At 45.3% G+C, this 25,390-nt stretch overlaps 1 protein-coding gene across 1 annotated transcript in view; it reads left to right on the plus strand.

Moving 5' to 3' along the window:
- The first annotated feature begins 6,721 nt into the window (after positions 1-6,721).
- Trpm8 (transient receptor potential cation channel subfamily M member 8) overlaps positions 6,722-25,390 on the plus strand; it is a 159,079-nt gene continuing 140,410 nt past the window's right edge. The window contains exon 1 of the mRNA XM_045147722.1: positions 6,722-7,134. Within this exon, the coding sequence (XP_045003657.1) occupies positions 7,047-7,134 (88 nt within the window). The 5' untranslated portion in view covers positions 6,722-7,046. The remainder of the gene's footprint in view (positions 7,135-25,390) is intronic.

A 25,390-nucleotide genomic window follows, 5' to 3' on the forward strand; every position in this document is an offset into this window, starting at 1 on the left:
TTCTATATGGACTTATTTTTTTTAATGTTTATTTATTTATTTATGAGAGAGTGAGAGAGAGAAAGTGGGCATGTCAGGTCCTCCAGCCACTGCAAATGAACTCCATATGCAAGCGCCACCACGTGCTTATGTGGGTTCTGGGGAATCGAACCTTGGTCTTTAGGCTTTGCTGGCAAGCGCCTTAACTGCTAAGCCATCTCTCCAGCCTGACGATTATACTTGCTGACTAGTGCTACCTTTGTCATTTCTGTATTGACTAGGTTGCCTTTTTCCTATTGTTCTATAGTTGATGCTTTTGGTATGCTAAAGTTTGTTGGTTGCATATTTGTAAGCATTCTGTTAGAGTTTATGACTGGTCTTTTCACTTTGTATAGTACATCTTAATTGCTAGGAGTGCTTAATTCATTGGGATCTGCTTTAAAGTTTGCGTTAAGGCAGGAAGCAGCTTTGTTTCCCATGTGGATAACAAATGTGTCAGTGCCATTTGCTGAGTGGTTTGTTCTTTCTTTGCCATTTGGATGCATTTTGTGCTCTATCCTTTTTACACGTTCTTTGTAATACACAGAAATATAGATGATAAATCATACATCACTGGGCTTTTTCTGGCTTTGTGGATATGTCATAGAATCATAATAGCTAGCTGGATAAACACCTTCCCCTCTCTTCACTTGTGCAGTTTGGGAGAAAAGGGGCATGAATGAGTTTAAAGCTACAGACAAGGTGGTTTCGAAGAAAGCAGCTGTAATTGTTAAAGTGATGCAGTTTCACCGGAGTCAACAAAAGAATGCAAATTAAAATCACATTAATACTATGAAAGAGAAGCCTTGTTCTCTGAGCCAAGACAATAGGAACAGTGCACAGAGGGCAGGACCCCGCCCATAGAAGGCTTCAATTTACGAAACTGCAGCTTTATGAAAACCTCCTTCCTATAGACCAGCTGACAGAAAGCTGGAAAAAGCTATGCCACTTGCAACCTATGGGATGCCAGGCTCCTCCCTGGCGGGCAGGTAGTGCTGAGGAAGGACCAGGCCCGAAGGTTCCCCCCAAGGGGTTGAGAGGAAGATGAGCGTTGGACGACTCAGAAACCTCTCCTAGTCACCGGAGAAAAACCACACTGAGTCGGGAGTCTTGTGGAAGCAGGAACTCACAGAAACGCGCTTTATTGTCGCAAACAGTTGCCTATATCATGTTGAGAACGAAGGCGGGGATTTTAGGATGGGGAAGAGGTAAGGGCCAATAGTAAACTGTGACTATTGAAATGATAATTCCAATTCCTGCGCAGAAGTAGCAGGCAAGAAGCCACTGGGTGTCTTGCTGAGTCCTAGCTGGCCAGAGACAGGTCGCCAAACTTTAGCTAGGCTCAGGAAGTTCCACTAGGTCTCACGCCCTGGCCTCCCAAGGCCCAACAATGGGAGAGAGAAGTCATCAGTGGAGATAAACAACAGTGGACACTGCAAACATTAAGGTTGGCCAACCAGGCCAAATGAGCCAATGGGTGCAATCAATAGTGGCATGTCTGTTATGGTGGGGGGAATCAACTGCTCACTAATTGGACTGGAGGCCCATTCCACGGATGGGAATACATGCCTGGTACTGAAAACCTATGATGGAGGAGGTCATGAGCTCTAGGGGTGTAACACCTGCTGGAGTCTGGCTAAATGCATATACTGTGCTCACCAAACTGCCAGTAAGCACTTCTCTTTTTTTTTAAATATTTTTAAAAATTAATTAATTTATTTATTTATTTGAGAGCGACAGACACAGAGAGAAAGACAGATAGAGGGAGAGAGAGAGAATGGGCACGCCAGGGCTTCCAGCCTCTGCAAACGAACTCCAGACGCGTGCGCCCCCTTGTGCATCTGGCTAACGTGGGACCTGGGGAAGTGAGCCTCGAATCGGGGTCCTTAGGCTTCACAGGCAAGCGCTTAACCACTAAGCCATCTCTCCAGCCCAAGCACTTCTCTTAATGTTCATACCCATACATTAATGCTACTCTCACTTATGGTTAGAGAAGCTTCTCTTTTCAGATGGTAGTGACCTTGGGATGACTCAGAAGACACCATAGTGCTGAGAAGTGACAGAGGAGTTCTCAGCACTGAGACATCTCTATCACCCTTCCAAGTCTCAGGGTCCGTTGTGGAGGAGGTGGCAGAAAGAATGTAAGAGCCAAAGGAAGAGTAGGACTGCTTACAATGCTCTCTTCCAGACACAAGATGGCCTGGATATCCATGACCTCTCAGTGCCTGACGCTACCTACACAAGACCCTTGTAAGAGGTGGGAAAGATGATGACATCAAAATGAAAGAGAGACTGATTAAGGGGGGATATGATGGAGGTGGATTTGTGAAGGGGAAAGTGGGGGAGGGAATTATCATGGTTTATTGTCTATAATTATGGAAGCTATCAATAAAAATCCCCCAAAATAAAGTACAATAAAGTGAACCAAAAATAATGCATCTTTGCAAAAAATTTTGAGTTCTAAGACAATAATTCAGGGATACCCTAAAATTTGCATACCATATTGGCGTGTTGGTATATATTGGTACACTGGTACAAGGAAGCCCCAAATTCCAGTTTCAGAGTAGTAATCTAGGTTTTGCAATCAAACCAATTATGTGTGTGTGTGTCTGTGTGACAGAACATTTAATTTGGATTCAAGCATTATTATACTACTAAAGCCATAAAATTCAGGGATCTCACTAATTTTATGAGTAAAATTTGGTTTAAAATATTTTATTTCAAGCTGGATGTAGTGGCACATGCCTTGAATCCCAGCACTTGGGAGACAGAGGTAGGAGGATTGCCATGAGTTTGAGGTCACCCTGAGACTGCATAGTGAATTCCAGGTCAGCTGGGGCTAGAGCGAGACCCTACCTTGAAAAACCAAAAAAAAAAATTTTTTTTTTTAAATTTCAAATCTACATACTGCTAATTATTGAAAGAGCTTTGTAATATAAGGCTATGAACTTTTTGTTATAGAAGTTAAATACTGAGATGATATATTTCTATATTAGGGGTTCTAATCTACCATTGTATTTCCATGCAATGGGCCAGTGGCCCACAATAAAGTTTCTCTGTCCACTTGGGCCCTGAGTTTTTTTTCAAGGACATTATCTGTTTTCCATCACCTATTGAAGGGTGTATGTCTCCAAGGTCTTCCTATTGCTAATGACTCAGCCTTTGGTAAGATTTAATATTTGTGATATGTTATTATTAATCTATATTTCTTTTTCACTTTTTAAAAATATTTAATTTGGGCTGGAGAGATGGCTTAGCGGTTAACTGCTTGCCTGTGAAGCCTAAGGACCCTGGTTCGAGGCTCGATTCCTCAGGACCCACATTAGCCAAATGTACAAGGTGACACATGCATCTGGAGTTTGTTTGCAGTGGCTGGAAGCCCTGGCACACCCATTCTCTCCCTCCCTCTCTCTCTCTCTTCCTCTTTCTTTCTCTTTTTGTCACTCTCAAATAAATAAATAAAAATGAACAAAAAATATTTAATTTATTTATTTGAGTAACAGAGAAAGAAGGAGAGAGAGAGAGAATGGGCATACCAGGGCCTCCAGCCATTGCAAACAAACTCCAGATGCATGCGTTACCTTGTGCATTTGGCTTACGTGGGTCCTGGGGAATCGAACTTGGGTCCTTCAGTTTGTCAGACAAGTGCCTTAAACACTAAGCAATCTCTCCAGCTCCCCCTTTTTACTTTTATTTTTGTCTCATTCTAGCTCAGGCTAACCTGGAATTCACTATGTAGTCTCAGGGTGGCCTTGAATTCATGGTGATCCTCCTACCTCTGCCTCCTGAGTGCTGGGATTAAAGGTGTACACCATCATGCCTGGCTCTTTTTTCTCTTTAAAATATATGTGTGTGTGTGTGTGTGTATGTATATATTTATTTATTTTCAAGGGGAGAGGGAGAGAGAGAAGGAGAAAGAAAGAGGGAGAAAGAGTGTGCATGCCAGGGTCTCTTGCTGCTGCAAAAACACTCCAGACACATGTGCTGAGGTAGGAGGATTGCTGAGAGTTTGAGGCCAGCCTGAGACTAACTCCAGATCAGCCTAGGCTAGAGCAAGACCCTACCATGAAAAACAACCAATAAAAGAAAAGATCCTTGAATTAAAAAACTTTTTAATGATATTTTAGTATAAGTAGAGATCCAAACATATGCATTATATACCTGCATTTAAAATATACATAAATGCAGAGACATTTATCATACCAGTAACTGTGGGCTAACCCTACAATGCACGACCCACATACCTCAACAAGGAGGGGCAAATGGGGAGGGGGTAGGCCACGGATGAGCCTAATAATGGTACCAAACTGCCTGTATTTGCTGAATACAAAACTAATAAAAAAATGAACAAAAATAAAATAAAATAAAATAGTAACAATGTCAAAAAATATACATAAAAGTTCGAGAATGCATATATCAAATGCTTCTAGGATATGAATGAATGATGGGATACAGGATCACTTTAATATTTGTTTTCTTTAGCTACAGTTTCAGAACAAATGCCTGCCATGCAATTATGAGGGTAATGTTTATTACTTGTATAATAGAAAACACAGACGAGGGCCTGGAGAGATAGCTTAGCAGTTAAGGCAGTTGCCTGCAAAGTCTAAGGACCCAAGTTCAATTCTCCAGTACCTATGTAAAGCCAGATACACAAAGTGGCACATGCATCTAGTGTTTGTTTGCAGTGACTAGAGGCCCGGGTATGCCCATTCTGTCTGTCTCTCTTCTCTCTGTCTCTTTCTCTTTGCATGCAAATAAATAAAATGAAATTTTAATTAAATTAAAAGCAACACAGCCAGCCAATCATGTGCTTTTACTTCTACAGAATTAGAAACTTCTTATCCCATGGAGGCACACAAGGGTCCCAGGCTCAGCATGTCATCACATCGCCTCCCAGCCTCACCCAGAAATGGGACGAGTGGGGCTGGAGCTGTCTTTAGTGATATTTCTGCTCCAGTTTCATGTGTTGGGAAATTGCATTTTACTCTTGACCTTAGGCTTTTTGCAATACAAGCACACTTTCAGGGTTATGATTAATGTATTTTAATGGGCTACTCATTTTTTAAAAAAAAATCAATGAAAGAATTTGCATTAAAAATAGAAGGCAATTAGATAGATTTGGATGACCTATTTTTAATCAACCCCATTATTTATGGACCTGAAAACTCTCAGGACATCTTTGGAGCCTTCAAAGACTAACCCTTCTGTTGTTATGTGTGAATAATTTTAAAATGGGAGGCACAGGTTAATTGATAATTGGAAACATCTCTCTCACTCTCTCCCTCTCTTTTGAGATTGGGTCTTACTCTATAGGCCATAAATCTGTTTTTTTCTCCCCAAGTATCGACTTTAGAAATGCCGTCGTTCACTCTCCCTTCTCTTACTCATCAGCCCATTGCAATTCTTGCTCCCTCCTCTGCTGAGGTGGAAGGAGCCAGAAGCCCCTATGTTACAGTCTGGGCACGTCTAGTCCTCACTTAAAATTAGCTTTTAAGTATCAAATTTGCTATGTAGCTGAGGCTGACCTTGCTTCTGCCTCCATTTCCAGGTGCTGGGATTACAGACTTGAGCTGCCACACCTGCCTAGCACTAAAATATTTTTAGGATGATCGTGTTGAATTTTAAAGATAAATTGAATGGCAAAAATGAACAAAAAATTAGCGTTTAAGTTAATAACATACTGTTTCCTCTCAGTCATCTCTCGTTTTATGTTCAGCTATGTTCACCGCTGCATCTCTCATTTACCAAAATTATTTACTTTAAAAAAAATTAGGCCTGGCATAGTGGCACACACCTTTAATCCCAGCACTGGTGAGGCAGAGGTAGGAGGATTGCCATGAGTTCGAGGCCACCCTGAGACTCCATAGTGAATTCCAGGTCAGCCTGGACCAGAGTGAAACCCTACCTCGAAAAAAAGAAAAACTAAAAACAAAATTAGTTTATTTATTTATGAAAGAGAGAGAGAGAGAGAGAGAGGAGGACACATATGGGCACCCCAGGGCCTCCAGCCACTGCAAAGTAACTCCAGACACATGCACCACCTTGTGCATCTGTCCTTACGTAGGTACTGGGGAATCAAACCTGAGTTCTTTGGCTTTGCAGGCAAGCACCTTAACTACTGAGCTAGGTCTGTAGTCCCCAAATTATTTCTTTTTCCTTTTTCTTTTTTTTTGGAAGTAAGATCTCACTGTACTCCAGGCTGGCCTAGAAAATTATTTCTTAATATTGTTCCGAAACATACATAGAACTTGGATTATTTTAGGAATTCTTCTGTATTTTCTCATTTTTTCTGTGGTAAACATCTAGCTTATCTTACACTTTTCTATGGATGAATAGGAGGGCTGCTTAGAATTCGTTGTAAATATTCCAGCTGGAGAGATGGCTCAGCAGTTAAAGGCACTTGCTTGCTTGCCAAGTCTGAAAGCCCGGTGACCTGGGTTCGATTCCCCAGTACCCACATAACGCCAGCCTTACAAAGAGGAGCATCTGTCTGGAGTTCACGCACAGTGGTAGATGGTCTGGTGTTCATACTCACTGTCTGCCTCTCTCTCTCTCTGTGAAATAAATAAAATATTTTAAATATTTCTAATTCTATAATTTCTGAAAGCACCTGAAGGAAGAAAAGCAATGACTACCACCCCCACAGCGACGGCTCCTTCAGCGTCTCACCACCCGCTGGCTTGTGTCGGGAAGGTGCTGCACTCTTCGGGTTTGGCCTGTTCCCCGAAGTTCACATTGTAATTGCTGGTCTTCAGAGCAGAAGTCATTGTGGAAACCCATGGAAGACGTCTCCTCCCTGAAGCAGGCAGGAGCGCTTTGCCGCCAGGACCGCTGAGCGAGACCGTCCCCAGGGGCACAGTGAGCTCCTGCTCCGAGGGGTCCCGAGTTCGAGGTGGCGCCAGCAGGAACAGAATGCAAGCTAAAGCTGGCCACGCGGACCCAGAAGCGGTGACGAGGGCAACAGCTTTCCCGGCCCATGTTGAGCAGTAAACGTTTCCTGATGGCTTAGAGTTCACCAGCCTGGGATGTCTCTGTGCCCACCTCATGTCCCACCAGAGGGCATGTGTGTTCCAGGTGATGGGCACCAACCTCATCATCCCTTGGTGTCTACAGGTAATGCTTGTGTTCACCCCGGTGAGCTTTGTGTGGTTGGGCAAGTTCATAATGACACGAAACCTCCATTGTAGTATCCAACGGCATGACATCAGCTCACTGTCCCCAAGCCCCTCTGTCCATGTCCTTGGGCCTCTGTGTACCCGTGAGTGCCTCTGCATATACATGCACATAACATATATGTGCATCTACATAGACATGTGCATAGCACCCCGCCCTCCCCCAGTTCCCTGTGCTTTACCATTAATCTGCATCTGCACGTACGTGCGCATAACATTATCGAGCTTCCCCCAGATCTGTAAGCTTCAAGTAAGTCCCTTTCTTCCATAAACTATGAGTGGTTTGGAAGTTCGTCCCAGCAATGTGGAGCTGACTACAACAGGTACATTTATTTTTTATTTTTTTAATTTTTTTAATTTTTATTAACATTTTCCATGATTATAAAATATATCCCATGGTAATTCCCTCCCTCCCCACCCCCACACTTTCCCATTTGAAATTCCATTCTCCATCATATTACCTCCCCATTACAATCATTGTAATTACATATATACAATATCAACCTATTAAGTATCCTCCTCCCTTCCTTTCTCTACCCTTTATGTCTCCTTTTTAACTTACTGGCCTCTGCTACTAAGTATTTTCATTCTCACACAGAAGCCCAGTCATCTGTAGCTAGGATCCACATATGAGAGAGAACATGTGGTGCTTGGCTTTCTGGGTCTGGGTCAACAGGTACATTTTTAAGCTAGTCAGGTAATCGGTGAGCTCTCAGCAGACTGGAGTGGAACCGAGCTTAGCTACTTTAAGGATCTATCACCGCTCTCCTCTCTAACACCCTAAGCATGCTTATGTAACATGGCCTCGCAGAGCATTTGGCCACATGTGACTACATATATCTACATACATATAAATTACAAGGAGGATTTATTAGCTGGCTTATGTCATATAGGCTGGGTAGCCTAACAATGTCTATCTACAGACTGGAGATCCTGAGAACCCAGTGTTACTCAGGCTGTATACCTCCGAAGTACCAATCTTGAACTGAAGGCTTAGAGGATTCTTGGAGAGCCGCTGGTCTTCAATCACCTTGGGAAGCTGAAGAACCCAGGCTCCAGTGTCAGTGAAGGAAGGCTGCAACGCTCAGATGGGCTCAGCAGCGAGGGGAAAGGTGTGCAGGCTCATCACTGCCTGTCTCCGAGGCCTCTTCGTACCTGGGCCGCTGCTCAAAGGTGCTGCTCAATATGTTAATCCTTTCTAGAAATGCCCCCACAGATCTACCTAGAGGGTCTCTTAGTTGATTCCAGATCCAATCAAGTTGACAATCCAGGTTAACCATCATGAGTTGAGGCCAATAAGGCTCAAGTTTCTGTGGCCCTCATCTGTGCTTCTGTGGTTTGCTGACTTGGCCATAATTTTCATAGACATTTCAGTAGTATGTCATACTAACTACAATCAGTTAAGACATTTAACTCTTTGCACTTTAACTTTCCTTCTTCATAATTCTCTTCATTGGATGGCCATTGTGTGTTTGTAGCCCCTGTTTGGGATGTAACCAAGGGGAAGTAAGATTCAAGGTCCATTTGGTTGGGCTCTAAGAGACTATGTCTCATGGTACAGTCACTTCTCTGTGTGTCTGCCTTACTGTCAGGCATCCTTGTACAGTACAGGAAGGTCATCCAAGACCTACCACCTATTGCCACCACCCATTGCTCAGGTCCATTCAGGGTCTGTATTAATTACTTACTCTTACTGTGAACAAACTCCTGGCCAGAAGCAATCTGAGAAAGGAAAGCATTTATGCTGGCATAAGGTTTTGGGGGGTTCTATTCCATCAAGGCAGGGAAGGCATGGTGATAGGAGCTGGAAGCTGGCTTGGCACACTGAGGTCAGGAAGCAGAGCACGAACAGGAAGTGGGTCAGGGCAAGAAAACATCCTACCTGCCCCCAGTGACCCGTTTCCTCCAGCAAGGCTGCACTTCCTAAAGGTTCTACAACCTCCCCAAACAGCCCCACCTACAGCAGTGCGAGTGCTGAGATGATAAACTACAGGAGATATTTCACATTCAAACCCACATGGTCATAAGACAAAGAGCCAGAGGTCATATTAGACTGATGGCCTGAATATATGGGCAGGAGAGGAGGAATATAGTTTGAAATTTAATTGGCTTGTGGAGAATTCTTCTCATTATGAGAAGTGTGATATCCAGCATTGAGGATTTGGTCCTCACGTATGCCTTGACCAAAGAGAAATTACTTTCTTGCTGGGTGTATTCAAGACGGGGCAGTATGTCCTATTACAGATACACCATACTTATTTTTATTTATTTTTAAAAATATTTTATTTTTATTTATTTATCTATTTGACAGAGAAAGAGGGAGGGAGAGAGAGAGAGAAAGAGAGAGAGAGAGAGAGAGAGAGAGAGAGTGAGAGAATGGGCACACCAGGGCCTCTAGCCACTGCATACAAACTCCACATGTGTGTGCCCCCTTGTGCACCTGGCTAATGAGGGTCCTGGGGAATCAAACCTGGGTCCTTTGGCTTTGCAGGCAAGTGCCTTAACCACTAAGCCATCCCTCCAGCCCCATACTTATTTTTTTAAATTCTTTGTTTGTTTTTTGAGCTAGGGTCTTGCTGTAGCCCAGGCTGACCTGGAATTCACTCAGTAGTCTCAGGGTGGCCTTTTAAATTCTTTTTTTTTTTAAATGAGAATTGTGCAAAGTGCAATTTATCAGGATTTAGTGTCAGAATTTATTTTTCCACTGACACTAAACTGATGGCAAAGTGGCTTGTGGTGGTGATTTCAGATGACCACCGTCTCAGGTCTCCCACCGTCACAAGTTCTGGTAGGTTTCCTCTGCTTCAGCTGCATAGCTGATCACACCAGGAAGGACAGGGGGACAGAGCATGTGCTGTGCTTGTTAGATTTCAGATTCCGTGCCCCAGTTTATTTTTCTAAGTTAGGTCATCTAGTGCTTTCTAATTTCTGTTTTACATATTTTATTTAATAGCTAATGGATTTCACACTTAGTGCTGAATCCTTTTTGTGTTATATCTTTTGTTGATATCTTGCTTATTTCACTTTTTCATTCTCTCCCATTTTGCAACACAAGCGTCTTAGACAAGGTTTTCCCTGGGAGCCCTCAGCACAGGGTTGTGTGAGCAGGGTTCTGGGCTGGGTTGCCGGCATTCCAAGTCTGCCTCCTCCTGTGAATGAGAATAGTGCCTCTTTAAGGTACTGTGATAAGAATCAAGTGATCAAGTGCAGTATTTTGTTGTTGTTTTTTGTTTTTCAAGGTTGGATCTAGTTCTAGTCGAGGCTGAGGCTGACTCTGTAGTCTTCAGGGTAGCCTTGAACTCATGGTGATCCTCCTACCTTTGCCTCCCGATTGCTGGGATTAAAGACATGCACCACCATGCCCGGCTAAGTGCATTATTTTTAAAGCCCTCTAGTGAACAGTGAGTGGGGCTTAAATCCTTACTAAGTGCACTAATTCCTTAGTACTTAGTGAGCTCACCATGTTACACACGCACTGTCCTTCAGTGATGTGACTCCCTACTGAGAAGCACTTTGTTTGCATCTTTGGCTTTTGCCTTTTACCTATTGAAAATCATAGTACCTGAATTGTCTGCATGTGAGTCTGTGTGTGCTTGTGCGCGCGCTTACACACACACACACACACACACACACTGCAATGTGAGAGCAAGCATTTGGGGTGTATCTTCACACAATTCAATAGTTATTGCCAAAAGCCCACCTTGGAAGAATGGTGAATTTACAGCACTACAATTGATGTCCTCCCCAACACCAGTGGATTATCTGAGTCTGGTGTTTGCTAATCTCACAGGTAAAATCTTATCTTATTTCACTTTTCTTTATTTCCTTGTGCATATTCTTTTAACTCTTTTTTTTTTTTTGGTTTTCGAGGTAGGGTCTCACTATAGCTCAGGCTGACCTGGAATTCACTATGGAGTCTCAGGGTGACCTTGAACTCATGGCAATCCTCCTACCTCTGCCTCCCGAGTGCTGAGATTAAAGGCATGCGCCACCACGCCTGGCTCTTTTAGCATTTTATTGACAACGTCCATGAATATATACAATACGCCATGATCATAATCCCCTCCCACTGCTTCCCCTCCCCCTCCCATGCCCCCCGTCCACTGAATCTCTTCTTCTTTCCAACTAGTCACTCTTCTATTTTGACACCATCGTTTGTTCCTTTCCTATTATGCAGGTCTTGTGTATGTAGGTGGTGTCAGCCACTGTGAGATCACGAATGCAACAGCCACTGTCTGGAAGACAATATTGTAAGCACGCTTCATCCTTCTTTGGCTTTCACATTCTTTCCATCACCTCTTCTGCAATTGTCCCTGAGTCTTGGAGAGTGTGATAGAGATGTCTCACTTAGCACTGAACACTCCACTATCATTTCTTCTCAGCACTTCGGCCACGTTTGAGTCACCCCAGTGGTCACTGCCATCTGAATAGAGAAGCTGTTATCTTGACCATTTTCTTTTTTTAATTTGGCTGAATGACCATTGCATTCCCTTGTTTTCTATGAGCTTTCCTTTCTTGTACTTTGCCCATTGCATTTTAGTCAGCTTTCTATGGCTGTCACAAGTATCTGTAGTTCATAAGTTTAAAAAGAGGAAGGCTTACTTTGGACCACCACTTTGGAGGTTTCTGTTCAGGATTAGGTGATCCTGTAGCTCTGGGGCCTGTGGTGAGTCAGACGTCATGGTGAAGATCACACGGCGAAGATCACACGGCGAAGCCACACTGCTCACCTCATGTGGTCGTTTGAATAGATGGCCCCCAATATATTCAGTTTTTTTATTTCTTTGTAGTTTGCATCTGCAGCTGGCTGGAGGCAGTGTCACTGGGTGGATCTTAAGGAGAGGTGGTGGGTTTCAGGTTTCAATCTAAAGATATGCAAAGTGTGCCTAGCTGGAGTTCCTGAAGTGTGCTGTGGATTTTGGCTTTTTGGCTTGTGCTTCTCTCTCTGTGTGTTTGATCCTGTGAAGGCAGGCCAGCTTCTTTTGCCATTATGGAACTTCCCCTGGATCTGTAAGCTTTAATAAATATCCCTTCCTCTATAACTGTGCCTGGTCTGGACGTTCATCTCAGCAAACCTGAAGCTGTCTGCTACACCTCACGAGGGCCTAATGTCCCTTAAAGGACATGACCTTATGGCTGAAAGAGCTTCTGGCAGGGTCCTCATACCAAGAGTGTCCAGGTTGGGGACCAAGCCTTTGCAACACATGGGCCTTGGGGGAATATTCCAGATTTAAACTAGTGCATCCATTGTGTGTACTCTTCAGGGTATCAGTTGGTCTCGCGGATGCCCCCATTGGACAACCTTGTCCCGGATAATGCAATGGGATTGGCAGATGGGTCGGGAGGTCATCTGCTTCCTGCAGCTAAGCAGGTGATAATGATCACATGTCCACTGAGCACACTGTGCTGAACAGTGTATGTGTACTGATCCTTCCACTGTCTCAACAGAGGAAGGCAATGACTTGTGTTGAGATCCCCGATTCTGCAGTTTGTGACCAAGGTCACTTCGGGCAATATCTGAGCCTTGCTCATGTAATCTGTGAAATGGGAAGAGTATTTTCGTTGGAGAGTGACAGAGACAAAACACAGTAAGCAAAGTAAAGCGATACTTGGTGTCAGCATGTTGGCTGCTCAGGCAAAGTTTCCTATGTTGGCATGAGGCTGGAGAACAGGCACAGAGAGGGGCTGCTTCTCAATCTCGCTGCTGTGACTGGAGTGGGATGGACAGGAACATGCTCGGTCAGGGCATGCAGGGAGGACAGGAAGCTGGCTACAGGTACCATTTTCAATTTCATCTCAAATCTTATGATTTTTCTGAGTCCTAGAAAGAGCTACTAACTTATTTCAGAGAATAACTCTTATATCTAGCTTTATCGTTTTCAAAAGCCAAATGGAAACCAAATGAGTATTAATGCATACCTGAGGGCAGCGATTTCTAAGTGCCTGTGGCACAAGGACTTGCTAAATTACTTTTCCTCTTTTCTTTTTGGATGGCAGGTTACCACTTTTGTGGCCTTTCTTGGCTTTTACTGCACACCTACTGTGTTGCCAGTGGAGCCTAATGGACCACTTTGCCCCAGAGGGGTCAAACAACATCACACTTCTTTGCCACAACCTTGAAATCACCTTGACAGGAAATGTTACTTGAAGGCCATGACTTCCATTTTCATTGGAGTGTGAGGCTTTTCCTAACCTTTTGGACATCTCTAAGGCTTTGGGCGAAGAAATCTCAAAACCACTATGTGTTTTGGCTTGAGCTCCTTTGAGGAGTTCATCTGCTGGGGAGCAGAAGTACAGCCCCGAGCTTACATCCCTTTTGGTGTCTGGTTTTTTTGTCGTCTATAATATATGTTCTGGGGAGGGAAGAATGTCTGTTAATGCACAGAAGGTCTGTTTGTTATGTTATGAAATTAGCACCCTGAAAGTGAGCTCATGTATTGTTGGGAGCCATAGAGCAAAAGCCTCTCCATTTTGCCTGAGCCTGCTCATAAACTGACTCATTACTCAGAAAGCTGGTCCATCCCGCTTTCTGTTAGGTACTTCTGGAACCGGTCAGCAGACTGCTTACAGAATTTTATCTTTTGCAAAAGGCCAGTTTATGGTCAGGATGTGAAGCCTGGTGCAGTCAGGATGTTAAGCCAGTGAGGCAAGATTAGATGAACACCTAATTCCATCCTCTCTAGGTTTCCTGACAACTCCTTGCCATGGCCACGTCTCCTTCCCCCTACAACTCCTTGCCCTGACCACGACCCCTTCCCCCTACAACCCTATATAAACCTACATGTAAGAATAAACTCTCAAGGCTGTGACAAACATCTAGCATGGTCTCCTTCTTGTGTCTGTTTGCCTTCTTTCATTCAGGTTATTTTTCCTCTCACTTCCTTGTTCGACTCCCCACTGGCCGGGGCAATGTATGCCATTGCTGAGAAGCGCAGATAACAAGAGGCCTTCCTTGTTCCATCACTCATGGAGGCTGCCCAGGCATCAGGGGCAAAGTGGATTATCTCTTAAAGTGAGATGCCTTTGTGGTTTTTTGGAGGGGGGCTGCCTGTGTGTATGTATGTTTGAATGTGCATGGGCGCATTGTTTGTGCGTGTGTGTGTGTGTGTGTGTGTGTGTGTGTGTGTGTATGAGAGCATGTTGAAGCCAGGGGTCAATGATGAGGTACTCCTTGATTACTCTCCAGTATTCTTTTTTAAAAAATATTTTTAGGGGCTAGAGAGATTGCTTAGTGGTCAAGACACTTGCCTGCAGAACCTAACAACCTGAGTTTGATTCCCCAGTGCCCATGTAAAGCCAGATGCATAAAGTGGCGCATGCATCTGGAGTCGATTTGCAGTGGCTAGAGTCCCTCTCTATCTCTTTCTGCTTGCAAATAAATAAAGAAATAAATATTTTTATTTGAGAGAAAAAGAGACAGAGAGGAAGGGAAGGAAGAAGGGAAGGAGGAAGGAAGGGAGGGAGGGAAAGAGAGAAAGAGAGAGAGAGAGAGAGGAAGAGAGCGAGAGAGAGAATGGGAGCACCAGGATCTTCTGTCTCTGCAAACAGAGTCCAAATGCATGTACCATCTTGTGCCTGTAGCCTTACATGGGCACTGGGGACTCGAACCCATCAGACTTTGCAAGCAAGTGGTTTTAACTGCTGAGCCATCTCTTGCTGACCCTAGAGCTCACAGATTTGGCTAGACTCGCTAGCCTGTTGGCCCCAGGGATTCCCTGTCTCCACCTTCCCAGCACTACTGGGGTTCCAGGTATGCACCCCAAGTCTTGCTTCCATGTGGGTGCTGGGGATCTGAAGTCAGGTCCTCCGGCTTGCACACTGGGCTGTTTCCCCAGCTCAGTGAGTTTCTCCCACGAGTACAACACGTTGGAGCCAGCAGAGAACGTGCACTGTCCTGGCCTTGTGGCTGACAGGCAAGTCAGAGGGAGGCCAGCGCAAAGCTGATTCTGATTCCAAGGAGAACAAGCATGAAACGGATCAAAGAAGGAAGAAGGGTTAGAAAGCCACCTGGCTTTGCCCACAGTGTGGAGCCAGAGCCGATCTCTGGAGCTAAAGATGCCAGGAGAGGGCTCATGTTCCTGAAGACATGGGAGAAGACTGATGAGGTCAACCCATCTCTGCCAAGGAGCCCTGTCTCAAGTGCCCACAGGTTGTCAGAGGGATGACAGGAAGGACAACAGGCATTAACTGTCCCGAGCACCAGCCCTTGCCTCCTCTGACTGAGGGCTTCAAGTGAGGAAAGAAGGAGTTCTGCTATGACGTCATGCCGGTGGCTCGAGAAGACGTCCTTTGAAGAGCTGGCCTCGTTTCTGTGCCTGCAGCCGCCTGAGTGCGTCAAGCCTTTCCACGCTGTGCGGTGTGGGCTCTTCCCCGTGGAGAGGAGAGGGGTGTTTCAAGACAGCTGCTCCACACTTTGCTTGAGAAAGGCAAACCCCCTTCTAGGAAGGACCAACCCCGCAGAACCCAACGTATGAGAGGACAGAGAACTGCTGTGGGTCTTCATAGAGCAGTTCCACAGCCCTCCGGCTGCTTGCGCATACTGCACCTCCGCGTTTTCACACCATAGCTTCTGTGCAGCTACTTTTGCCATTCCTGAGGTATTGTTTGAGGAGGAGATGGGTGGGGAGGGGAAGGAGGGAGATGGATAGGATGATTTTGGCTGAAATCTGGGGACTGACTGGGGGTTGGAGAGATGGCTCAGTGGTTAAGGCGCTTGCTTGCCAAGCCTAAGGACCCATGTTCTTCTCTCCAGGTCCCACAAAGCCAGAAACATGCAATGACACAAGTGTGCAAGGGTGCACATGCACAGTACGTGGTATATGTGTCTGGAGTTCGGTTGCAGTGGCTGGAGGACCTGGTGTGCCAATCCGCTCTCCCTCTCTTTCCTCTTTCTCCCTCTCACATTTTTTTTTTTTAAGGCCAGTCTTTTGGGCTTGCCTCAAAGAAAGAAAAAAAAAGAATTAAAAGAAACCAGAAACGATGGCTAATGATTCGGTTCTTTGTTCCGAATATTTTACCTGTTCAAAAACTTTCCTCAGCATCGTAAATGAAGACTGAGAGAGACTACTTCAAAGGGAAACCCAAGCCAAGACACTCCCTGCTGAGTTCAGTGTTGCTCACAGAGTACAAAGCAGGCTCCTGAGTTCCCAAGGCTGCCACTTTGGAGAAGGAAATCTGGCTGGAGGAGACGACTTTGGCTGGAGAGTGTGTACGAGATGACTATTCTGTCCCAGAGGTGCTAATCCTCATTTTAGAAATTGTCAAAAAGGAGCCTTTCTTTCCCAGTTATGAAGTTGTAAATAAATATGGGTTTATCCACCAGAGCCACTGGCTGAAGCATTATGGAGGGGTTCAGTGGGCACAGGTGATAGGAGGCGAGAGGCTATGCCCTGATGGCAGACACTTTTGGAGCCTCTGTTGTGTGAACTTTGAACTCTGACACCAGCATGGTCATGGTTCAGTCAGTGTTGCAGTTACCTGCCATTGCTGGAAGAGACACCAAACCTGGAGCAGCTTACGGGAAGAGAGCATTCGTGGCAGGCTCACCAGATTTCAGGGGAGATTCCAGCATGGCAGAAGAAGCTGGCTCACCTGCATACAACCATAGCAGAGAGAGAAAAACCAACACCAGCAAGCATGAACAGCCAGAGCTCAAACTGGCTCTCAACACACCTAGTGGCGCTGGACTCAAGATCTGCCTCCCATGACACATCTCTAGCAGAGATCTGCCTGCTACGACTTCCTACTAAGTATGGAGCTTAATCTTAATCCAAAATATCTGAGTTGCTGGGCGTGGTGGTGCACGCCTTTAATCCCAGCACTCGAGAGGCAGAGGTAGGAGGATTTCACTGACTCTATGCAAGGGTTGAATGACTTCAGGAGATTAATTTCCACACTGGGGCAGTTCACTTCAAAACAAAATATAGAATGTTTAGAATTCACTAATACCCACAATGGTTCATCTTGAATAGTGAGCCCCATTAGTTATTAATGCCATCTAGACCGTATCTAAAGCTACATTGTAAAATCTTTTTAGGCACATGTTAGATATAACATACTATCAATTTTTGTTTTATTAAAACTATCTTTTTTTTTTAAGTCTTGACATGTTTCCTTTTCAGGAGAAATTTGACTGGCAGGAATCTGTCCCAGGTGGGTGTATTAATTTGTGAGGGATACTATAACAAAGAGCCACAGACAGGTGCTAACAGGTCTGCAGGCTGAAAGTCCGCCATCAAGGACTAGGCAGGCTTGGTACCTCAGAACATCTCTGAGGGGACTCTGTTCCATGCCCTCCTCCCAGTGCTTGGTGGCTTGCTGTGATTTCTAGAAGCATTATTCCCAACTCTGCCTTCATCTGTATATGCTATTTCCTCATGTGTATGGCTGTCTCTCAATTGTCCCTTTTTATAAGAATACCAGACATGTTGGGTTAGGGTCCACCAACTCCAGCGTGGCCTTACTTTAACTAGTTATATCTGCAGTTACCCTATTTTCAAATGAGCTCACAGTCTGGGGTTCTAAGAGTTAAGACTTCAACATGTGAATTTTGGGGATACACAATTCAAACCTACATCAGGAAGTGATTAAAGATATAAACCCATATTTGGTCCAAGGAATCACTTTTTAAATATTTATTAATTTGAGAGAGAGAGAGAAAGGGAGAGAGAATGTATGCCTCTAGCCACTACAAACGAACTACAGATGCACATGCCCCCTTGTGCATCTGGCTTATGTGGATACTGGAGAATGGAGCCTGGGTCTTTTCAGGCAAGCATCTTAACTGCTAAGCCATCTCTCCAGCCCAGAACCACTTTTTTTTTTTTTTTTTTTTTTTTTTTTTTTTGTTAGCGCACAAAGTGATGAGTTTCATTGGTATTTCATAGAACTTTGTTCCTATTGATTCTCTCCCTGGACTCCCTTCCCCTATCCCACTTCTTGCTGCCCTTCAGAAAAATAAAATCATGATATTTGCAGGAAAATGAATAAAGTAATCAGAAGTTATGTGAAGTGAAATAAGCCAGGCTCAGAAGGACAAATGCCACATTTTACCTCACATGTGGACTCTAGGTTGTAATTTTTTTTTTATGTACCTATGTATGTGTGGAGGGGTTCAGGTATAGAAACAAGAAAGGGGAGCATGAGAGGATGGGGGAAGTGATCTTAAGGCGCTGGGGAGGGGAAAACCAGAGAGGGCCACAGGGATAGCAGACGCGTGCTGGCTGCTGGAGGGAGGGCAAAGGGACCCAGCCGCGTGGAAGTCAACGTGGCGGCACTTCTCATAGCAAGCCCTTCCCCACCAGCTCTGCTCCGCACCTCTGTCCAGCCGCTGTCGCTGTGCCGGGCTCCCGCAGTCACGTCCCGGGCTTCCCACCTTGTGCCCTTTCTGCTGTGCACCTTTCTTTCCTTCCTTCCTTCTTTCTTTTTTTTTTTGAGGTAGGGTCTCACTCTAGCTCAGGCTGACCTGGAATTCACTATGGAGTCTCAGGGTGGTCTCGAACTCATGGCGATCCTCCTACCTCTGCCTCCCGAGTGCTGGGATTAAAGGCGTGCGTCACCACGCCCTGCTTTGCCGTGCACTTTTCACAAACAGCTGGAGCCACTCTCGCAGGTGACTCAGGTCATGTCGTCGTCTTTTGCTCAGAACTTGGAGTAAAATACCAAATTCTGAGCAATCCCCAGCACGCCTACCATCTGCCTGTTCCATCACTGTGCCCGGATTCTCCACCCTCGGGCACAGGGGTTGAGGCTCAGTCACCTGACCGCCTTGACGTCATTGATCTTCCGCAGGTGTCTGCCTGCCTCACGCCTTCACGTTTTTTAAAAAAGTTTTTGTTCGTTTTTATTTATTTATTTGAGAGTGACAGACAGGTAAAGAGGGAGGGAGGGAGGGAGGGAGGGAGGGAGGGAGAGAGAGAGAGAGAGAGAGAGAATGGGCACACCAGGGCCTCCAGCCACTGCAAACGAACTCCAGATGTGTGTGTCCCCTGGTGCATCTGGCTAATGTGGATCCTGGGGAATCGAGCCTCAAACTGGGGTCCTTAGGTTTCACAGGCAAGCACTTAACCACTAAACCATCTCTCCAGCCCACGCCTTCACTTTTTAGGCGTAAGCTCCATATCTGATCACCCCAATTAACACATGGATCTCTCCCTAACCGGGACTCTGACTTCCTTGTCCTTCCCCTCCTCTGTCCTGCAAGTTGCACGTTCACTCCTTTGGTCGCAGCCATCCCTTCCTCTCCCTGGAATGAAGGGCCATGAGTTTCCTTCTCTTTTCTGTGTCCTTCTGCATTGAGTAGTGCTTAGTACAGAAAGACTTGTTCAATGAAAAAATTGATAAGTGAATGTGGTCACCCCCCCCCTTTTTTTGAGGTAGGGTCTCACGCTAGCCCAGGCTGACTTGGAATTCACTATGTAGTCTCAGGGTGGCCTCAAACTTGCAGCGACCCTCTTACCTCAGCCTCCCAAGTGCAGGGATTAAAGGTGTGCACCACCATACCCGGCTCTTCTCTCTCTCTCTCTCTCTCTCTCTTTTAAAATTTTATTTGATTACTTATTTGAGAGAGACTGGGGAAGAGAGAATGGGCATACCAGGGCCTTCAGCCACTGAAAACTCCAGAAGCACATACTACCTTGTGCATCTGGCTTTACTGGTGTGGTGGTGTGATTCAGGTGTCCCCCATAAACTTAGGTGTTCTGAATGCTAGGTTCCCAGCTCATGGATATTTGGGAATTAACACTTCTTGGAGGCCGTGTATTGTTGGGGGTAGGCTTATGGGTGTTATAGCCAGTTTCCCCTTGCCAGTATTTGGCACACTCTCCTGTTGCTATTGTCCACCTTATTTTGCCAGGGGCTGATGTCCACCTTCTGCTCATGCCATCATTTTCCCTGCCATCATGAAGCTTCCCCTTGAATCTGTAAGCCAAAATAAACCCTTTTTTCCCCAAAGTTGCAATTGGTCAGGTGATTTCTGCTAACAATACAAATCTGACTGCAATAGTAATGTTGGTACTGAGGAGTGGTGTCATTTGCTGCTAGACACCTGACTGTGTGGCTTTTGGAGCTGATTTTTCAAGAGGAATGTGGAAGGATTTGAACCTTGACCTAAGAGATGCCTTGAAGTGCTGTAAGTACAGCTTGATGGACTACTCTGGTCAGAGTTGAAAGACTTGAATGTAGTAAAGACTACAGGGTAAGTAAGAGCTTTGCTTGGTCTGGGCTAGAAGCAGTTTGTGTGAGAGGCTTGCTGTTATGCTCATGTCCTGAGAACTTGTGCAAAGTTGCATTGCATAGAAATGGACTGGTGTGAACAGAAGGATATCACATAGATAAAATGAAATTTTTTGGTGAAACTGCTGCCTGTTCAGCTGTAATTGAGAGATTGCAATTGAGATTGGGCCAGTTGACCTGCACTGGGGCAACAGGAAGAATATAGACTCTTTTGAAGGGGCCTGAGTACTCAAGGAGTGTCCTGATCTTCAAAGTCTGCTTTATTCCCCCCTGTATTAACAAATTGGCACCCTACCTGGCATTGTGGAGTATAAGAAATGCAGGAAAGAGAGGGTCATTGAGTTTTCAACATGGTCTTGTGGTTTTGAAAATGGCCATGGACAGTGTGAAGCAGGTTTGCTGGATGCCTGCATGGAGACCCCATGGGGCCATGAGGATGAGCTGTGGATTGCAGTGGAGACCCAGTGGAGATGCTGGGACCATGAGATGGTTGCCAAGGATGGCAGCCGGCCCTGGATGAAGTTTTCCAGGACTGTGAGCAGCCTAGCTGGAGGGGTGGAATTGGAACTTCAGAGACTTGTTGATGGTTAGAATAATCGGACTTGGAGATTTGTCACTGGCTAGAGTTGTTGGGCTTGGAGCTAGAGTTTGATGTTTGCCTTGGTTGTTTTAAATCTTGTATTGGTTGAATATTTCTGTGCTATGCCCAATGCCATCTTTTGAAGTGTGAATGTTTATTCTGTGCCATTATGGATGTTTTTGGTATTATGGCTCAGTTAAAAAGACCTTGGATTATGGGTATGTTTAGACATCATTAGGATTGATTAAAAACTATGGGGATAGGGCTGGAGAGATGGCTTAGCAGTTAAGCACTTGCCTGTGAAGCCTAAGGACCCTGGCTTGAGGCTCGATTCCCCAGGACCCACGTTAGCCAGATGCACAAGGGGGCGAACACGTCTGGAGTTCATTTGCAGTGGCTGGAAGCCCTAGCGTGCCCATTCTCTCTCTTTGTCATTCTCGAATAAATAATTAAAAAAAAACTATGGGGTTAGTCAGGCGTGGTGGCACATGCCTTTAATCCCAGCACTTGGGGGGCAGAGGTAGGAGGAGCAGCATGAGTTCGAGGCCACCCTAAGACTCCATAGTGAATTCCAGGTCAGCCTGAGCTAGAGTGAAAACCTACAAAACTGATGGGGACTTTTAAAGTTTGACTGAGTGCATTGTATTTTATATCACATGTGGTTATTAGTTTATGGGAGCCAGGGGCGGAATGGGGTAGTTTGATTCAGGTGTCTCCCATAAACTTTGGTGTTCTGAATGCTAGTTCCCAGCTGATGGAGATTTGGGAATTAATGCCTGCTGGAGGCAGTGTATTGTTGGGGGCAGGCTTATGGGTTTTATAGCCAATTTCCCTTTGCCAGTGTTTGGCACACTCTCCTATTGCTATTGTCCACCTTATGTTTGCCTGGGGGTGATGTCCACCCTCTGCTCATGCCATTGTTTTCATCTGCCATCATGGAGCCTCCCCTCGAGTATATAAGCCAAAATATACTCTTTTTGTTCCCCCAAAGCTGCTCTTGGTCGGGTGAGTTCTGCCAGCAATGTGAACCTGACTGCAACAACTGGGGCACTGGGGAATCGAACCTGAATCCTTAGGCTTCGCAGGCAAGAGCCTTAACTGATGAGTCATCTTTCCAGCCCTCTTTTGCTTTTTTTTGAGGTAGGGTCTCACTTTATCTCGGGCTGACCTGCAATTCACTATGTAGTCTCAGACTGGTGTTGAACTCACAGCAATCCTCTTACCTCTGCCTCCTGAGTGTTGCGATTAAAGGCGTGTGCCACCACACCCAGCGTGACTGTGTTTTTTATCACCATGCAATTATTTAGAGAAACTGGGAATAGCTTATTTATTGCTCAATAAAGAGGGGATATGGTTAAATCTATTTAGTACATTCCAGAATAAAATAGTAAGTCCTCAAAATACTTTTGACATAAAATATCTCAAGGAAATACAAATATTAAAGGGTAAAATGCAGGACGTGGATGTATGTGGAATGACTTGAGTTCGGGCATGTCCATGCTTACCAAAAACCATACATGGACACAGCATGCCCATACAGTAGTAGTCCATCCCTACCCTGGAACATGGGTCCATCCCACACGACAGCTATGTTTGTAGTGTGAAGTCTGATAGCAAAATGAGCATGCATTTCTTTTCCCTTCACAGCTTCATGGATGGTTGCTACTATAGGTTTTGGCAACATCACCATACCATTTTTTTTCTTCCTTTATTTATTTATTTTTGGTGTTTCAAGGTTAGGTTTCACTCTAGCTCAGGCCGACCTGGAATTCACTCTGTAGTCTCAGGGTGGTCTTGAACTCACGGCACTCCTCTTACCTTTGCCTTCCAAGTGCTGGGATTATAGGTGTGCGTCACCACGCCTGGCTTCTTCCCTTGTTAATTTGAGAACTTTCACTTAAAGGGAGTGTTGTACACCTTCTCTTTGCAGAACTCCATCACCAGCACCAGTATTGTGATAGTTTGAGGCAACGAGCCAAAGAAGTATGCCTGCTCCCCACCCCCCACTATGGATCTGATAGCCGGGATCCCTACTGGATAGTTCACAGATGGGCAGCATGTGGATACACCGGACAAAGGGATTTCTGTCCTGGGCAGGATGTGCTGGGATGTGCTGGGTTTCATCACCCTAGAACAGCATGTGACTTAGAAGATACACGTTGTTTATTTCTGGCAGTTTCCGTATATTCCCACTTCTAGCATGGGATTAAAGGAGAAGGCTTCAGTGTGTTTTTGTGCTCTTTTCTTTCTCTTTTTGGTTTTGAGATTGGATTTGCAATGCTGGCCTTGAACCAGGCTGGGCGTGGTGGTACATGCTTTTAACCCCAGCACTCATGAGGCCAAGGTAGGAGTACTGCTGTGCGTTAACGACCAGCCTGAGACTCCAAAGTGAATTCCAGGTCACCCTGGGCTAGAGTGAGACCCCACCTTGACCCCTCCCTGCCAAAAATTCTCTTTCTTAGCCTCCTGAGTACTGAGGTTCTGGGTGTGTGCCCCTAGGTCCCCCTTTACTTTTCTATTTTCATTTTCTTTTCTTGTTTGTTATTATTAATTAATTAATTTTTAGTTTTTCAAGGTAGGGTTTTGCTGTAGCCCAGGCTGACCTGGAATTCACTATGTAGTCTCGGGGTGGCCTCAGAGTCACAGTGATCCTTCTACCTCTGCCTCCTGAGTGCTGGGATTAAAGGCGTGCGCCATCATGCCTGGCTGGCTGTTCTCTTTTCTACTGGATAGTCACTTGCATATATTTTATTTATTTATTTATTTTGGTTTTTCGAGGTAGGGTCTTGCTCTAGCCCAGGCTAACCTGGAACTCACTATGTAGTCTCAGGGTGGCTTCGAACTTATGGCGATCCTCCTACCTCTGCCTCTGGAGTGCTGGGGTTAAAGGTGTGCGCCACCACGCCCAGCACTTGCATATATTTTAAATACTACTAATAGAGAAAGAGTAAAGAGCAGTATGCACAAAACATTTTCAAAAGCTTTTCTACAAGAAGAGCTAAAATAAAAAGACAATCAGTGAATGGGACTCTAAGGTCTTCCTGAAGCTCTGTCCCGGAGTGCTGTGGACAAATCAGCCAGGAATGCTTTGCAGCAAAAAGAGCGGCCACCTGTAGTAAGCACTGCAGAGCACGTGCCAGGTGCCATGCTGTGACTCAATGCTCACTGGCAGCACACCAGCGTCTCCCAGGAGACAGGGAGGCTCCCTGAATGGCTGGGCTCTGCCAAGTACTCTACTGCCATTGGCCAGGGGCGATATATTAATTAGCATTCTCCAAACACACAGGACCAACGGGATGTCTGCTTATCTTCCTTCTTTCTGTCTGTATAGCACACATCTGTTTATCTACCTATCATCTATCATCTCTGTACCTGTATCTATAAATCTAGTATCTGACAGTCCATTAACCAACGGATCTAGCTAATTTACCTATTATCTATCTATCTAATACAGACACACAAACACAGCTCTAACAAAATTTATTAGAAGAACTGAGTCATGTGATTAAAAGGCATAGCATGTGCAAACCTGCGCTCTCACACAGGAACATGTGTGTGCACAAGCACAAGTGTACACGCACACGCACGCACACACACACACACACACAAACACACACACCGAAAAGAATAGACTATTTGGAGAAAGAATCCGTGTGTGAATCCTTTGAAGAAAAAAAGATTTGAAATCCTGTGATTCGAAACCAATCAAACATTTCTAAGCTATAGTCTTCATGGCATGTTTGTTTTGTTTTTTTCCCCTAGGTACGTCCGGGATTCCTTTCAGCTGTTGGTAGTGCACATGAGATACTGGACACATAGCAAGCCTTCTCCATGTGGCTCTTTTGGGAATACCGGGATACACAAGACATTATTTCAGTCTTACTAGGAGTTCCTAGTTGGGAGCCTGACAAATGCTGTGGCAGTTGTGGCCAGGAAGGGTAGCCAGGGACAGACCCTCAAACAGGAAGTGCATGAGAAGGGCCCTTGAAAAGTGAGGAAGAATTCCCCAGCCCATAAAAATGGGACAGAAGACCTCAGGGTGAGGGAACAAGCAGGGTGGAGAATCAGGTTCATGCGCAAAGGCAAAGCCGGAGGAGACGCACTGGCCAGGCTGGGTGGCGGGACGCCCAGGGAGCCTGTAATATGGTTTGGGATGGAGCACATAGATTTCCCTGTTCCTGGGCCCGTGCACTTAGACGTTACAGGCACCACCCTGTGGTGCTACTGCTGCTTTGCTCCTTGTGGAGACATCTTCACCATTTCTGCATAACTTGTCCTCCAGAAAGTCCAGAACCATGTATCCTGGGGTCCTTCATCTTGGTTGTCAACATGATTGGAGCTAGAGACACGTAGGAGACAGATGTCTGGGCACGTCCATGAGAAA

Source organism: Jaculus jaculus, chromosome 4 (assembly GCF_020740685.1).
Source record: "Jaculus jaculus isolate mJacJac1 chromosome 4, mJacJac1.mat.Y.cur, whole genome shotgun sequence".
NCBI classification, from domain to species: Eukaryota; Metazoa; Chordata; class Mammalia; order Rodentia; family Dipodidae; genus Jaculus; species Jaculus jaculus.